The 17,906-nt window shown below is 36.5% G+C and overlaps 1 protein-coding gene across 1 annotated transcript in view; it reads right to left on the bottom strand.

Annotated features, from left to right (window-relative positions):
* Positions 1-17,906, bottom strand: part of LOC114143248 (protein kinase C-binding protein NELL1) — a 237,297-nt gene that overhangs the window by 37,012 nt on the left and 182,379 nt on the right. The window contains exon 17 of the mRNA XM_028015109.1: positions 17,248-17,370. Within this exon, the coding sequence (XP_027870910.1) occupies positions 17,248-17,370 (123 nt within the window). The remainder of the gene's footprint in view (positions 1-17,247; positions 17,371-17,906) is intronic.

The raw sequence follows: 17,906 nt of genomic DNA, 5'->3' as shown, positions 1-17,906 counted from the left end.
AAAAGTCAGAGAGAAAGCACAATAGAGTATGCATATCCCTGGTGAAAACACCATTCATTACTTCTGAAAGAGCAGGGAAAGTGTACCTTGATAATGGATGAACACAGCTTCTGCACTCTCTCATCTGCAACCCTAATCTCAGAGGACGAAAGATGCCTCCTGCCTCTTTGTTGCACAGGATGTGTATAATTTTTGCTGAGCTTTCTCACTAATGAATGCACAACAGCCGGCATAAACACAGACACGGAGGTTTACCGTCTGCTGCAAGAGGGGGCTGAGGAGACCAAAGCAAGAACTGAGAAAGAAGTACTGCCAGCCCTTTTAGTCATACAAATGCCTCACTTTGTTATGCATCAGGGTAAACGTAGTTCACCTTTAGCAGAACTCTCTGTTGGGCATTTTACTGAACATCACAGATAATGACTGCACTTACAAGACAATAAGAGCTTCGGCCAGGCCGTCGGCATGGATTAAAGATGCATTAAAGAAGGTTTTTACTGCCATAATGTATCTGCAGAGCATTGAAAGGGTGGTTGATCAATACTGCTGACATGGCAATTAATTCTGCCAGGTGCTTCCAGAGATTTCTTGCTTCGGAAAGATCTTCCACACATTTTAAACTGGCCCTTAGGGTGGAGTGCTACAAGCAAATCTTCAGAATTACACCCTATCTGGATATCTAAGACATTAGAGAGCAAATTGAGAAATATGAAGGTTATGCATGGTTATATCTGTACTGCCCATCAGTTTGATTCAGATGTTTGAGCTGGATCATACATTTGTTCACTGTACAATGCCATTTTACAACAAGCAATTATTTTTGTTTCCTGGGAATGAACTGGAGTTATTTCGGCTAATTATTGTCATTGTGACTAATCACTGTGCCAAAACAATTTCCATGTTTTGGTACAGTGGCATATTATTTTGATACACTTTCAGTTCAACAGTCGGTTCGCAGCTGTGAAATCCTTAATTGCACAAAGCCCAATAGATAAAACATGACTTTAGTTCAAAAGGATTTGAAAAGTTTGTCGTACAAACAGATGGGATCAGACAGCTAAGTAAATGTTGAGGTTTGAATAGCTTGTTAGACAGAAGACTGAAATAAATGCATACAGGCTTTCAAGCCATATTTTACAACAGCTGTGCTCAAAAAGCTCCATAGAGGTTCATGATCTCCCTTTAAAAACATCAAATAAATTTTACATTTATGACCATTTTTTGTTTGGCCTTCAAATTTTTTTCCAGCTTTGTGTAAAAAATGTGTTGTACATACAGCAGTTTTGCCAAATACAGTAAAAATTAAAAGTTACTGCTTACATTTGTTTCATTCCAATGGTCTTAAAGATAATTGGGGAATCAGTTGACAGACTGTGCTATATATTTTCCAGGCACATAGTGCCATTTTAAAGCAAAATCATGTAACTATGTTACCTTCAGTTATCATAAAAAGCTATATACATATCAAATATGACTTAAAATAAATATGACTTCATTATTGAACACCTTGAAATTGGGGCTCTTTAAAAATACCTGCTCTTTGTTAAACTCCACTTTCAAGACGTCAACACAACTGTGCTCTTCTATTAACCCTTTACCAGCTAGCTGCTGGATAGTCTGAAGAAGTCAGAGGAGTTGCAGTGGAGAAGAGGAGCAGGTTTTGCCCAGCTAAATGGTTGCCACGAGAGACTAAGCGATTTCTCAAACATGCATGAAGAAATCAAGGCAACACTCCACTTTTGTTTTTGATGAGGGGAAAAATATAACATGGTGTAAAGCTCAGAAAAGGCGACTCTATATAATACTTCCCCTTCAAGTCAGGGTATAATGCTTTATAAAAGTAAGGAGGCAGAACCAGGAACTAAAAGACAAGCTGCCTCCGAGCTTCATCTGACTATTCATAAATCATAATTGGATTTGGTGAGAGTGAAAGTGAACAAATTATATAATGGAAAGCCTCAGACGACAGGAGATATCATGCTGGATCAACATCAGCACCACAGATAAAACTCTACATCGTAAGTCTCTCCATATAGTTATTTTCAAAAGAAGAATGCTGGACTAACTCGGCATAGTGATTATGTTATTAGAGCTTTAAATTGAAATTATACATTTATATCCTCTAGCCCTCTATTGTTGGCTGAAATTACTTGAGTCATGTTTATGGTTTCGAATCCTGCTTCTGGCTGGTCTCACATAGAATATATCATCAGTGCATAAATCCCACAAACCAGAAAGCTGGTTTGCCCCCATCGTAGTTGGTTGAGGCCCTGATACTCCATCACTTTTTGAATCAGGGGAGTAACAGAGACGGAGTGACTTCTATGCATCAATCCTTTCACCAAACACAGGAAGGTGCCTTAATCCTGCTTTGCTGTGTTTTGTGAAAGAGCCATTAGTCTATGATCATCTGAAAAGAAAATTGTGTCCAAGTTTTCACAGTGACGCATATGTACTCTGGTCAATTTATTAGGGAAAAGCTGTTAAATTGCTTAATGCAAATTGGAAATCGATCAATGATGTGGGTACCGAGATTTGATAGAGATGATTTCATGAATGAAGTTTAAATTGAGCATTGGAATGGTTGTTGGTATCACACAGGCTGGTCAGAGTATTTCAGAAACTAATCTACTTCTTATTATATTCACAACCATGTTGGGGGATTACAGAAAAACTGCCCTAAAAAGAGAAATTATCCAGTCAGCATCAATTGTGTAGACAAAAATTCCTTATGGCTTAAAAGTGTAGGTCTAGACTAGACAGATTGAACTGAGGAAAGATAGATGATGTGTGTTTGGCATCAACTGCAGGCTCTACCTGATCAGACTAATCATCTAATATCTGCTTCTCCTACTCACACTGTACCTCTATAAGAAAACAGAATGGCATAATTGCCATATGTACATGAAAACAAGCATTCATTCTTCAATTATTTATTGAAGACAACACTCATGCTTTTTGTTTTGTTTTTTTCCAAGACACTTTCACACATTTAAGCAAACAGCTTTGGTGCCTCTGGCTAAGACATAGAGTTCTTTTTTTTAAAAAAAAATACTGTTTCTCATGATAAAAGGGATGCTTCATTTCAAAGTACTTTCATGAAATATTCCATGTTCAACTAAAGCTACAGTAGTAGACTCCAAAACAACATCTGCCTCTATGTAGAAGCTTTACTTTCCCCCCTAGGGATATGGCTCCCCTGCTAACTTTTATTTTGGGAGTTTAGTGTGTCACATAATGATTTACTTACTATTCAAGTACTGTGCAAAAGTGGGTGTTAGAAGTATTACATATGTTTAATATGTCTTTGACTAAGGAAATACGTTTCCACACTGGGGTGTAATAAACAAATCACACATTTGAAAATCCAAATTTGATCATAAAATGTAAAGTTCTCATAAAATTCTAAAGCACTTTTAAGGTGGCCAACTAATTATTTAGCTATAACTATTTCTAGCCAACTAATTAAATAAGTCCAAAAAGTATAAATCCTATGCCTGTTTTTAATGTCAAGTCATTTACAGATTTGTTTATGAACTGATTTATTTAAAATATTGCATGTTTACAGTCTATAGTTTAGCAGTTGAAAAATAAACAAACATTGCAAATGTTCTTTTTGTCGTTCTGATGGCCCATAAGTGTTTTCAGCTCAATGATTTTGAGGCTCATAGCAAAACGTTTGGACAACACTTACCCTCGGTTTAAAGGAGTTTCAAATGTTTTGTCAAAAGCCTGATTAGTGTTTACATTGGGGACCCCTCTGTGCTCCCTTTGCAAGTTAAATGTTTATATAGTCATTTTGCTGCAAGGTTTTTCAGGAATCCAAAGTACTATATTAAGTGTAATCTCAAAATCAACTTTTGCTTTGCAATGTAACAAATGATAAATATATCATGCTATTTATGCAAGAAGTTCTGACAAACTGCAGCAAAGAAATAGCTTTTATTCATAGATTGATTAATATTCACTAAGAAAATAAACACTTAAATAGCATGATGAAGAAGTAATTATACAAAAGCCAAGTGTTTTCTGTATATATGTTGAGATTGTAGAAAAAAATCTTACAGAACAGTAAAGAAGTAATTTTTTCCCCCCATGGTCTTTTTTCATTTTCCAATTTCCATATTAGAAAAAAACAAACAAACAACAAAAAACAACTGTTGACAAGCAACCCAACAAATAAAATGTGAATTTGTCTCTGTGCCTGCTTTGCAGCAGAATCAGTGTGTGGCAGACATTAATGAGCTGTTCACACTAGGTCTGAATAATTTTATCCGTTCTTATCTGTAGAAAAGTCACAGGGGCATGAACCCATCAGAGCAGCCAGGGGGAGGAACAGGGACGTCCTTGGCAGCTCGGTGTGAGGAGCCTTCATAGCAGAGGGTGGTGCAGGATAAGCGACTCCCTCCGTCTGAATCCATTAACGACAAACTCACAGGTAGGCAAATGACACCACTGTTTTCTACAAGCTCTGCTGCGGCTCAGCTCTCTGATAAGAAGAAGTTTACTGCTGAGAGGCGAGATGTAGTGGCGGAATTGACTATGACCCACGATGCTGGAATCTGGAGGGGGGATATGCATCATGCAGAGCCAGATTTGATTACAATAAGACATTTCTGTTTTACTGGTTTACAGTTTTACCTACAAGGGGGAATCCACTGTTTATGCTCCTTCAAAACAAGAGAATAATCAAATGACTCCGTTCCTTCACCCATCCACAAAAGAGATTATTGGAAAGTAGCTTTGGATGCTCACAGCAGAAAAAAATGTAAAAGTATGTTTTTCTGGAATCAGGCACCACAGTTTGGTTTTATTAGTGTTTGAGGGGTATCTCAGCATTTAGATACAACTTGTAATCTGATTTCTGTTTAATTTGGGTGAAAGCGTGCTTTAACCTGTTTTGCTCTAAAGACTGGTTGGAAAGTAAGGCACTGATTAATCACTAGTTTTAAAAATCTAATCTTTCTCCTTTTTGTTGACTATCATTCCAGGTCATCCAACCTCAGATGGCATCTGGTTAAGTGTCAGAAGAATCAAACACTTAAATTGTTGCAGTTTTATCTCCAGTAATTTCACATCTTTTAAAAGTTCATAATTCATTTTGCCAACAAACACTCTTGAAGCATAAATGTCAATAGAAAAATTAAGAAACTAGTTCAGTTTATCTGAGATGTAACTGATTTACTGTAGAAAATGATGACGCATGGAGTGTATGTCATTATGCATAACATAACAGTAGGCAATTATTGTACATTGTTGTCTCTTGTTAACTTAATGTAGGGTGACATAAACAACAGGAAGCTTCAAGAAAGCACATGCAGTTAATAATCTGCATTTTCAATGTTTTGTTCCTTTCAGTATTGGTGCATCTCTTCTAATTAGCTCTTTATAAAATGAGAATCACTCAGCCCAAGAAGTGAAGTAAAACAATAGCTGTCTCCACACTTCCTGGTCCACACACACAGAAAAAGAAAACAAAAAATAAAATGCTGAACAGTATCACTACCAAAAAGTCTTCAAAATGACTGAGTGGAAAGCCTGTCATCCTGATAGACAGCACGGTAAAAAGGCAGAGGATGGATGAGAAGTGGGAAACAGACAGGAGATAACAGAAGAAAGACTCATAGTGATTGAAGTGACAACAATGAAATCTGCATTAAATCCAGCCTGGAGTTGAGTTGCAGACTTCTGGGGTGTGTGTATTTGGTTTCATGCCAGTTTAGGTCAGATCATGAGGAGGCACAGCTGGCATTAAAGAGTACGCAGGAGAAACTGTCATATCATCAATTCCCTCGCAAACAACTGAATTTCCTCGGTTTTTCAACAAAGGAAATATCAACTTAGTAACAATTTTTTTGTTCTCTGACTGCTGTTTTACTCTGAAAATGCCATTATGGTTTTGAAAGCAACATTTCCTGGTCAATCAGTGAAAGGATTATATCCCCGGTAATATTATTCACTTCTGCTATGACGTCTATGATACAATTGGTCTTGGCTTTCTACATGTGAAACCTATAATTGCACTACTTGCTGTTCATTATTAATGTTTGCTAAGGACTTAAAGTTGCAGCGCCAACTCTGACGGCTTCTCCAGAATAAGAGAGTAGTTATTTTTCAGAGTGCATCTTTTCTGTATTTATTTTACTTGGTCATTATTTATGTTTGTGTGGAGCCTGCAGCCAACCATAAATCAGACCAGACTTTAACATCTGAGCTGAAGTGCTTTAGAGCCTGGTGCCTCCAAGGTTTGAGCTTTACGGCCATATGTCTTGGGAGCCTGACCCTTTTTACACCACAACAATGCACTACATATTTTTTTTTTCATTTCATTAGCGTAAACAAAATCCAATATCGTTCATAAAATATTAAAGAGGAATGTGTCTGGGTCTATGCTACATTTGCTTTATTTGAATCTTCAGTTAATTGGACAGGGGAGAAACTATCTAGAGAAATTAAACCTACAAAAGCTAACATGAACTATTTCATCAACAGATGAATCCATGCATTATTTATCCACTAGATGTAATTTGTGATGTACACAAACACTCAAAATGATATTATTGTAAGATATAAGATTAAATACCATTTTGTATGTAATGAAGTCTGTTTATTATCTAACAATACTGTTTAAAGTGACTTCAGTATGTATTGACACGATTGGAAAGATAACCAAAAGTATTACAATAAATTCATGTTCTACTATATTTCTAAACTCCTGTGCTTAAAACTTTAGCTCCAACTGTTATTTTTGCATATTTGCAAAAATATGCAAAAATAATTATTGTTAATACGAATATTAATGTTATTCGTATTTTCTTTCTGTACCATGAAGCAAAACTGACAAGTATCGCTAAATCATTCGTATCACTGGTTTAATACTTCAAAATATCCCCATTATAAGACTGATTGAAAGCAAAATGCAAAACAGACTTGACAGAATGAGGACAGCCTGCTAGATATTACATTACAAGAGTGTATCTGTGTATCTGAGCAGAATGCATGAGATGATTTTTTCTTTACTGCGCAGCGGCTATATCTAACAGTATGACACAGACTAAGCATAATTGCCTCAAATGATAATTGGTACAATCCTTCGAAAAACAAGTCATGCTTTTTGTGGCAATATGTTCTCTTTCGCATTTGAAATTAATCACAGCTTCAGACAATGTAGTTTCCACCAGTTAAGATGGGTGGAAAAATGCCCTTGAGCATGAAACTGCATGGTGGAAGTACCACTAAATGCTTTGTTCCTTAAAAAAAAAAGAAAAAGAAAAAGGTGGAGAATGAATAATTATGTGTAGAAAAATTCAAATGCTTCCTACTTGTGGAGGAAATGAAGGCTGAATTCCGCTACCCACCACAAATTTTCTTTTCCCTTCCCTTCAGCAACAGTCCCTCTCCCCTCCCTTGCTTGTTGAATGAATCGGAACACATTAATCTAGGTTTCACTGCTATCCGTTAGCTGGTTGCAACCCGGCTCCTCTGTGATTATCTCTGATAGAAAATGAGAAAAGCATGAGTCAATGCTTCTGTTCTCACTACTCAAATCCTCTCCATTTAAATTCCCTTTGTCTACACAAACCCGTCCAAGGGAATGAAACGGACCATTAACAAGATTAGCTCACTCATTCTGCTGCTGACAAAGGTTCTGCAATAGGCTGCTAATCATTAGGCTTGCACCAGGAACAATGCTGATCTATAATCTTACACCATATTCCGTCTGAACCACTGTGGACCATTTATTGTACTCCGAGGGAGATGACATAATGGTGGACTATTTTTTTGTCCCTAAGTGAAGTGGTGTACAAAAGAATGAGGTAAGGTAGTAAAGAACGAGAGTAAGGGGATCCTTAACCCCTCATTTCTTCTCAGTTCCTCTCATTCCAAGTAATTAGTTGCAGTATAAATGGCTCCTGAGGTGTAGGCCTTTCTTTATGAATGTTCAATCTGCACAGTTACAGGGATCAAGACAAAAGGGGGCCAGATGGTGCATCCAAATATCAAGGCATTACATTTTTTTGTGTCTCACCCCCAAAGCGTGACCTGGGTCTTTGATGCAAAACTACTATTCTTGGAACACAGCAGTGAAAACTCAGGTATGGGAAGAATGTGGAGAGGCTATGAAAAATTAAGTTGGCCTCCAGAAACTTCCTGAAAACTCTCTGACACCTGAAGAAAGGACTAGAGGCACTATGCCAAGTATCTTCTTAATGGAGTATTCCCAGAGGAGGTTTGACTCCACTACGGCTCCCCGTTGTCACTGATCCTGTTTTGGGTGTTCTCTAAGTGAGAAAAAAGGGCGACTTTTTTGAGAAACTCAGGGTTTCATCTTCACTTTTCCAAATAATGAGATCCTGATGGGCTCCTCGGGCATTGACCTTCAGAGTGAATTGGAGTGGTTTACAGCCAGTGTGAAGCTGTGGGGTTGGTTCTCAACTATAAAAAAGTAAACCGCTAATCCTTGGTCAAAAGATGGTGTCTGCCTTAAGCAGAGGAGTCAAGTATCTTAATGTCCATTCCCAATTGATTGTAAGATGGAGTGGAAATGGATATACAAACTAGGGTCTCATCAGTATCAGTGTGAACATTGGATTGACCTAATATAATTAAAAAAACAATAAAAAAAAAAAAAACAACTGAGTCAAAAAGCAAAGATCATGATTGTTATGTTTGGATTCTGATGCTCACCGAAGGCCATGGCATTTAGATCAAATAAATCAGATCCCATATGCAAGTGGCTATGGTTTCTCCACTTGGTGGCAGGGCTCAGCTTTAGAGATAGTGTAATGAGCCCTAATATTTGGGATGTAGCATTAAAAATGCTGCTTCTCCTCCAGCTGAGGTGGTTCAGGCATCTGACAGCAGTGCGTCCTGGACAAACTATTCTTTCAAACAAAGTGAAGTGAAAATTATCACGGGTTAACCACTACTTGCCTTCAAAGATTCTGGTTTTTTAAAATAAGTTTAGTCTCCCATACACATATAAACCATTTTAACACTGGTTTTCTAAAAATAAATAAATAAGTAACTGCAATTCTTCAGGCAGCTAATAAGCATAATCCTCCTGCTCCCAATGTGTCCCACTCTTGGTGTAAAGTCCTCCCAAAGAAGGCCCCTTCTACCTAGTTTCTGTTTGCATAATTTCTGCAGCAGTGTAGTTAACCATCACCAATGGGGCAAAAGGCTCATAAAGCAGCCATATTACCCCTAATTATTCTCCAGCAATTAAAGCCGCATCAGGTATAATCAACAGTCAACAAGGAAGCAAACGTAGGTTGACCACGGTAGCTTGACTGATTACAGTGAATATGTCTAGACTCCCTGAGCTCCCTCCAGATTACAGACAAAAAAAAAACAGAAAAAAAGGAATCAGACCACTGAGAGACACACTGTAGACACGTTTCAATTGTGTTACAGAATCCCATCAGGAGAAGTCTGATAGCTTCACTCTGGTAGTAATCTGCTGGTGTCCAATGAATGAGAATCAAACTGGGAGCATTGGGTTTTACACAGTGTGGACAAGAACAAAGAGGGAAAGATATGGCCAGGTTCTTAAAATACCTGCTGAAACAATGGCACTTTCTGCTAAATTTTTTTACTTGCACCAAAATAATATTAAACAGGAAGAATTATGTATAGCATAATATGTGTATATTTACATGCAGAACCATTATATAAATTTAGTTAATTGAATTGTTCTGTTTGATATTAGTTGAACATGTTCCAGTGCCTTTGAGTCTTACAGAAACAGCCAGAGGGAGGTTCAACATATCTTATAAAAAAAAGGAAAAGGCTGTTTGATGCCTCTGACCTGCATAGCAAGTTTTTTTTCTCCCAATTCTCTGGCATCACACCACACATTAACATATCGACAATATTTTCAATCTCAATGTCTGCTTGATTTTATAGAATATCTTTTCATATGAAGATTAATAGTCAACTCTGGTTCAGTGTTGTTCTACCCTCGTCTTCAAGGAACAATGCAATGCATGTTTTAGGTGTTTCCCTGCTTCACCACAAATGACTTCAACTAAGACTGGCAGGGTTTTGCTGACTTGCTGAATTGATCACCTGAAACAGAGGACCAGGCTTTGGAACCACTAATTTACAAAAACCTCCAGAAAAAGGGCAAAAAAAAAAGTCATTAATAAAAACTTAAACTCTTAAATTGAATAAAAACATATATATTTCCTGATGGAAAATCTGCTCATTTAATACAGCGGGAGAGGACTACTTCATTTTACTTAGTATTTTCAAACTATTCTTTTTCTCTCAAAAATCTCTCTAAAGAATTTTGATGAACAAAAATAATAAGAGTAATACTAGTTGAAAAATGGCTTCCAACAAGTGATAGGAAAAACAATGCTGTGTGGAGTCAGACTTTGTAAAATTAACTACAGTATATAAGCACAGTTATTCTGTATCTGTAAACTATAAAGTCATCACAGCAATCTTAACTGTCTATTAGCTTACACAAAGCCATAAATACAATGCCTATGAACTTAATTCCACTCATGTAAATGTGTTTGTATTATGAGGAGAGTACTGTATGATCTTCAGCAAATTTAGTACCCAGACCAATTAAACCTTCTTGTAATTGATGTTTGTGTCTTCCACATGCCGTTGGGAGACTTTCAAATTTAATTTCACATGAGCTTTTTCCAACAGTTACTTTCTTCATGTCGTTCTTCATCACAGCTTTGACTGGAAAAGAACTGAAGCAGCAGTTAATATACAATCTCTTCCATCTGAAAAATTGAAAGTTTTAATTGCTTCACTGTGATTGTAGGTTTCTTGGTGGCTTCTCTCACCAGGGTTTTTCTTGCACAGTCATTCAGTTTGTGAGAACAACCAGCTCTAGACAGATTTAGTAAATGCCATCCTCTTTCAATGTCTTAATGATAGCTTCAATTGAAGAAAGATGCCCAGTGAGTTGGAAATGTTTTTGTTGCCATCACCTGACATTTATGTTTTCAACAACCTTTTCTCTCAGTTGCTTAGATGGTGTGGCATTTGTACAAGGAATGATGCAGCAATTGGGTCTCCCAGAAACAGCTGTTTTTTTTTTAAATATAATCATCTGGTTACCTGATGCGATTTAACGGCCTTTAAACAGTTCCTAAGGGAGCATGACCAGCTGTTTTTCTCTGTTATTCTCTCCGATCCATTGAACAGTTTCACTGGTTAAATTGAGTTCTACTTTGAGAGATCTCACACTAACCAAATCAGGTCAGTTCAGTTTTTACAGCTTTTAGAGAGGATGCTAATACCCAACTAGTGATCTAAGATAGCACCAAGCTATCATTTCTGCCCACCTGAAAAGACAGGTGGACAGAAACCAATATTACTTATGGCATAACATACATAAGTGAGTTACTTCTAACCATAATCAGAAGCTTGTTGGATGAGACAGGAAATGTCTTAAAAAAGAAAGAGAAGAAGTCCAGATTCCTCCTTCTGAAGCACTTAGGGCTATCCTGTCCTAAACAAGAAAGTGTATCAAGTGCAATGTCAGCATGAGTAGAATGTTCGCAAAAAAAATTGAGCTTCATCTATCTAACAAGGCATTTAATCTAGAAGTGTCAAAGCAGGACATTGGGAGATCAACTGTATGAAACTGGAAAGCTACTGTGTTTCTGATTTCAGTGTCTGTTTTGAGTAAATATTTACAGTAACTTTGTAGTTTGAACTGTAGTTTGATATATATACAGTACAGACCAAAAGTTTGGACACAACTGTGTGTCCAAACTTTTGGTCTGCACTCAGTTCAGACCAAATGTTTGGACACACCTTCTCATTGAATTCAATGAGAAAGTGTGTCCAAACTTTTGGTCTGTACTGTATATATATTCATTTGTTGTGACACATATCTTCTAAGTATAGTAGGAGCATCAATGTATCTTTTTTAATCAAAAACATTTTCTGAAAGCCTAAAAAAAGAAAACCCTAAGGTTTGGATAGCCAAATATACTAAACCAGTTCACATCAAACAGCAGTTTAAGATTTTTAAAAAGTAAAACGTTTAAAAGTTGCAAGGTTAGAGGAGATGAATGTTGGTCAACATGCCCGACAATTTAAGGTTTTTCGTCCTTCAATATTAAATTACGTTGGTAATGTTCGATGCATTTTCACAAACACTGCCAGTGTTTGTGACTCAGCAACTCTTCTGAGTTATACAGAGAAAATAAATGCTACGTTCTGCAGCACTTTTTGAAGGCTTTTAAGATAAAGTAGTGACTCACAAAATAAATGCAGTCAGACAACTTATTCCTCATGTGTAGCTGTAACTCATGATTCAACCATCTGTGAGTTTTAACAGGGGCCAAAGGTTTGGAGAGAGTTTTCCTTTTAGAACTGAAACCTTAATGTTTGAATCATTCTTACTGTGTTCGCTGTACTCTTAAATTATCAACCTGTTATCAAGAGACAACAGGTTGTGTTCTGTCTTTGGAAATGAAATTCAGTAATTTTTTAAAAAGTAAGTTCAATATAGTTTTTAGAGATTTTCTTAAGGGAATTCACCTGTTCATCTGGTAACAAGCTATTGATATATTTCTAGCAGTGAAACCAAATTTTGCTCTCCTTGTAATGGTCTCATTTTTCAAGAAAAAAAAAACACTTTTATTTTTTCCTCACTAACATTAATGTTGACAAGCTGAGGGGTGCAGTCTCACACACACCCACACACGCCTGCACACACACACACGTTTCTTATCCCACATAGGGCAGTGATGATGTATGAGGGGAATGAGATGGGAGTCACAAGTCGATTGGCCGGCCCTTTTGCCATCACAAAGTAATGAGGTCTCAGGGGGAGGGGGAAGTAGAAACAGAATACCCCAACTCCCCTTTTCCCATATTACTAATTGGTCAGCACAGAATAGGCAAGATGCAGCAAGTTTTAATGACATTCTCAGTATTTTCTGACAAATATTATTAGTGAGTAGGAGTGTCACTGTCATAAACGTTTGGTGTGCACGTGCTAATCATCTGCACTGCAGATTCCATGAATGAGGGTTGTTTATTGTTAAAAATTGTTATTATTTGTCACCTGGACTTAATTAACTTTCTATTCTTTAGTTAAAATGCCAAATAACTTTAGATCATTGGCATTTGGTGTCACCAACTTAGTCCTGAAAGGAAAAAAAAAAGCAAATCCATGCAACTTGAGTGAATCATTTAAGTTTTTAAATGCAATTGCAAAGAAATCTGCTTGTCACTAGATTTCACACACTGAGGCCTTTAGGATGAGCATTGAAGAAAAGTATATAAGTTATGAATTTATGGTGAATTTTTGACTCCTTTGTGGTTATTAGATAAATTCCCAATAATCAAATCATACTATGTCAGTGTGATGTGTAAATAAAGCATGTTCTAAAGCTGTCTTTTTAATGAATGACCAACAAACTTAAAGCCAAGTTTATTCCCTAGCCCAGTACCATAAAAACCTGTTTGCAAAGAGTAAATATTCTCAATAAAGTGACTGTTAAACTCCCATTGCTTATTAGAATGAACACAACACTAAATATTTGTTTGGGGGTGGGAGGATGAGGCTGTACGAGCCAGTAAACCATTTGAATTGTCTAGCAGTGTGCCTCTTAGATAACCTAATTAGCCTCGGGAGATGTTTATCGTCAGAGCCCTGACAAAGTGCATCCACTCAATATAAACATATATTTCACAGTGTGAGCAGAGGTAATGCATCGGGATCACTAATCCATTCCACTATATATATCTCCATTGTTTGTTGGTGGTTTGCCATTTTTTGGCACAGCATCTTAGTTTTTCTACGGTCCATTTTGAGAACCATGATATATATTCTATTATAGATGGAGTCTATCCTCGATTATCTCTGTGCTCAAATCAATTATTCATATTCTTAGCACTGTTTGGGGATTTTTAGAACTTTGTTGGTCAGTTTTCTTTTTACATTTTTGTATGCATGAGTCTGCATGTACATTTGTTTTTATTCTGTGTAAATATCGAGTAAATACAGAAGCTCATCTGTAGAGAAGCCACTTGAAAATGACATTGATCTATTTCCAGACCTACTTTCTACCTGCTTCTCATTCTAATGTCTGTTTTGCATTTGATTAGAGATACTCTCCCTCTGATCACCGATGCTTCTGTTTGTATTTTTAATCTGTCTCACTCTCATCCTTTGGCCGTCTTTGTCCTCACATAAAGATGTACACTGACTGCAGCATACTACAGGTTCTCATTTACCACCTGACTTACAGTCCCACTTTGGTCTATTTATGACAACAAATATTTCAAACATACATTCTAGCTTTTAACCTCTAGCAATTAAAAAAAAATTGACAAAAAAAAAATTAACACAAAAATTTGAATTGGAATATAACTGTGGGGTCAGTGTCATTATTTTCCCTTATATGCTACTCTTGCTTTTGAGTGCCTAAATAAAAACTTTGGAACATAGAGGGAATTATGTTTATTAGCCAAATAAAGATTATTAAAATATCTCATAGCACATTAAAGAAATGACAATATCTGTTGACTCACACATACTGTAAGTAGTGAGGCTTAATAAGATCATGCTGAAGCAGGTCTGAAACCCAAGATCTTATTAGGCTTAATGATACCCTCATGACTTGGAAAGCTGCCAAGAATATGCACCGAGTCATGAAACTTTCCTGAAAGAAATTCATGCAATGATGATGGGATGTCTTTATTTACAAATGAAGCAATATAATTGAGTAGGCAGTGTATGTTAATTAAGTAACATACAGAAAGATGCTCAGAAACTAAAAAAATTCTTAATTCTTAAACACATTCAAATGTGTTTTAAGCATTATGCAAAAACATAGTTTTTACTCTATTCATATAGTTTTAAAATTTTTCTGTAGAGAGAAACAGAATAATGAATTAAATCATTTCCAGTTGGATGTTGTGAAAGCAGTTGCACAGAACAAAAACGTAGATGTCTTGTGTAATCTGAGATACACAGGACATCTGTGTATCTGCAGTCTCACAAATTGTCTCACAAAACAAATTGTCTCACAAATTGTGAGACTGCAGATGTTTGTTTCCAGTCATTCAGGTTGGAAATACAGTTTTAGAATTAAAGAACTTCTCGTCAGTTCTATTGCTTGCCTGAAAAAGGCAAATTACACTGACCAGAAAGTGAGAAGGACTAGATAGCAAAAGGTTTTCAGGCCACATAATTCCTAGTTTGAAGTATTATTATAGCACATTAATAGAAACTATGAACCACACCTGAAAATGTTTCCCCAGGACGTCACTTGAAATTACAATGTGAGCATATAAACACTGCTTGATTAACAGACCTGTAGGAAAATTTGATAGAGAGAAGCAAACTGTTTTAATATGCAAAATCCCCTGCAGAAAAATATTAGTTGTGGAAAACTCTTTCCTCTGTACTCTCAACAAATTCTATTGCTGTATAATCTTTTGCAACGTGCATTTTGTGTTAGTTTGAATATAAAATATGTACGAGCATGGAGATCTTGCTTTAAAAACTTTTGCAAGCTATTTGCTTTACCAGCATGCCATGGCATATGTTGTATTTCTCAAATCACAGTACTTGTAGTTCTTATTCTAATGCTTTTTCAGGATTGCATAGAGGTAACAACTATATTTTCTTGAGTTCTTTTTTCTGGGGAAAAGATCTAGATACTAAAAGTCAATATTGAACGTGGGTAAAGTAATGATTCCTATTCCATATGTAATATTTTTGTTTTCACAACTAAACAGCAATAAATATTTTAGAAAAGTTTTAGAAAACATTTTAGAAAAGTTTCTAAAAATGGATTTGTCTTGGTTTAAAGGTGAGAACAATAATTTAATTCCCATCTTTCTGGATTAAAGACTGCATTGCTATTTTCAAAATAGGATTGACACTTTGGAATGATCCCATTACTGATCTGTTGTGTATCCTCTATATTTCACTTAGTTGTGTGTGTCTGTTTCTCAGATAAATGCAGGAGGAAAGCTGCTATAATGACACACCTCATTTTGTAGAATTTATGATGGACTTCAGTGCTGTAGGGGCCACACATAGCTGCAAAGTTCCTCTGGTACATAGAAGAAGCCAGCAGTCTAACGAGTCTCCTTAGATGCTATGAGGGCTCTACTTAGATTGTTACTGACTTTCTTGTTTCCCTCAACATTACCTGTTGTGAGGGTAATGAAAGAATCAACAAAGTCCACACAGGAAAGCCCCAGTCTTACACCAAGTTATCCAGCCTTTCTTCTCTGTATAATAACATGAACAATTAAATTAATTGTGACACATTACTGAGGCACATGGCAGGTAGTCCAAATTATTTAAAACTCATCTTATTTGTGTTACATCCTTTTGAGACATTGTGTGAATCCAAAGCACTTGACGAAAATACACATTATTAGCATGGTCAGCCCAGATCCACATAAAAACTACAGTTTCAATTATTGTGCTGAATTTAAATTACCAGCATGATTAGCAACCTCAGCTAAGTCCGGTCATATAACTTTATTCAAATAAGAGAAACTTAAAATATAGATTAGCTAAACAAAATGCTGAATCTCCTTAAAGCAAAACTTAATGTAATAATGTTTTACTTTGTCTCTTTCTTTTAGTAAAAAGAAGTTGGTATGACAGGAAAAAAAGAGCTTTTATGAAAATTGTATTAACATAGATAATTACAAAAACAAAAAATTGAGATTGCCTTTTTTGATGTACCTGCCAATGGTATTTCAACGAAGAGCTGAAACAGTGAATACTGTAGTTTATTAATGAATATTCGTACAGATGTTTACCATGTTTATGATTTTGTAGTTTCCCAAAGTAAACCAATGCAGCATACCTAAAAATAGGGCACAAATAATAATAATAATAATAATAATAATAATAATAATAATAATAATAATAATATAAAAAAAATAAATGTCTGAGCGCAAAAATGTTGATGTGGTGCAAGTTTTGAAAGAGCAACACACACTTCAGAAAACAGGTGCTTAATTCTAGCCAATGGTGAGCAAATCAGGCAAGGTGTTGGGGTAAGAGGTCAACAGGGAGAACAATGTTGGAGAGGCTGTGTGAAAACAGGCTGAAACTGGTCTAGAATCAATTTTCATCATCTCTGCTGCAGCTGCTGCCTGGTTAGGTGATTTAAGAATGGAGAGAAGCATGTTGGCATCAAGCACACAATGAGCTTCAGTCAGATGTGTGGAAAGCTTAAGGATGTAGCTCTGTGTCCAGAGGGCTGTTCCAGGGCAGGATCTTACCTCTGCAGATGGTGCCATTCCCCACATAGCCTGGCTTGCAGGTACACAGGTGTCCTCTGATGGTGTTGGTGCAGATGGCATTCTCATTACACAAGCTTTGGCCACTGGCACACTCATCGTGCTCTGCGGGAGACGGAAAGAGGAAGGCTGCCATCATAATGGTCAGGTACATCTGTATTTTTGTTGTGTTAAAGATGGAGAAGTCATTTTCTCTTTTTTTTCCAAGAGGCAATAGAAAGTCAGCAATGAGAGGATGTTCAGCAGCAATTTAGATAGAAAAGCTGTGATTATTTAGCTAAATAAATCTGAAGCCAAGATTCTATCGTGTCAACAACCCGCTCTTTGAACAACTATGTTTACAATCAACTTTCATGCTTGCCATTCCCACAGTGGATTACCAGTGTGCTGAGTCATGACAGTGAGTGGTCCACAAATAACCCCAATTAACAATAGATGCATGAAAAACATCTATTGCCAGGTGTGCAGGCTGACTGCTTCGAATCAGAGTCAATTAGGCCATTTTTTAGATGCAGAAACCACAAGGAACCACAGGGATACAAAATACTGAAAATTGGTTAAAGCACCTCAAGTCAGTAAAGCAACTGAACTTTTGTTTGCACATTTCTTTAAAGATGTGCAAAAGATTTCTTACATTGAAA

The sequence above is a fragment of the Xiphophorus couchianus genome, chromosome 4 (genome assembly GCF_001444195.1).
Source record: "Xiphophorus couchianus chromosome 4, X_couchianus-1.0, whole genome shotgun sequence".
Taxonomy (NCBI): Eukaryota; Metazoa; Chordata; class Actinopteri; order Cyprinodontiformes; family Poeciliidae; genus Xiphophorus; species Xiphophorus couchianus.
This window is presented reverse-complemented; position numbering and strand designations above follow the sequence as displayed.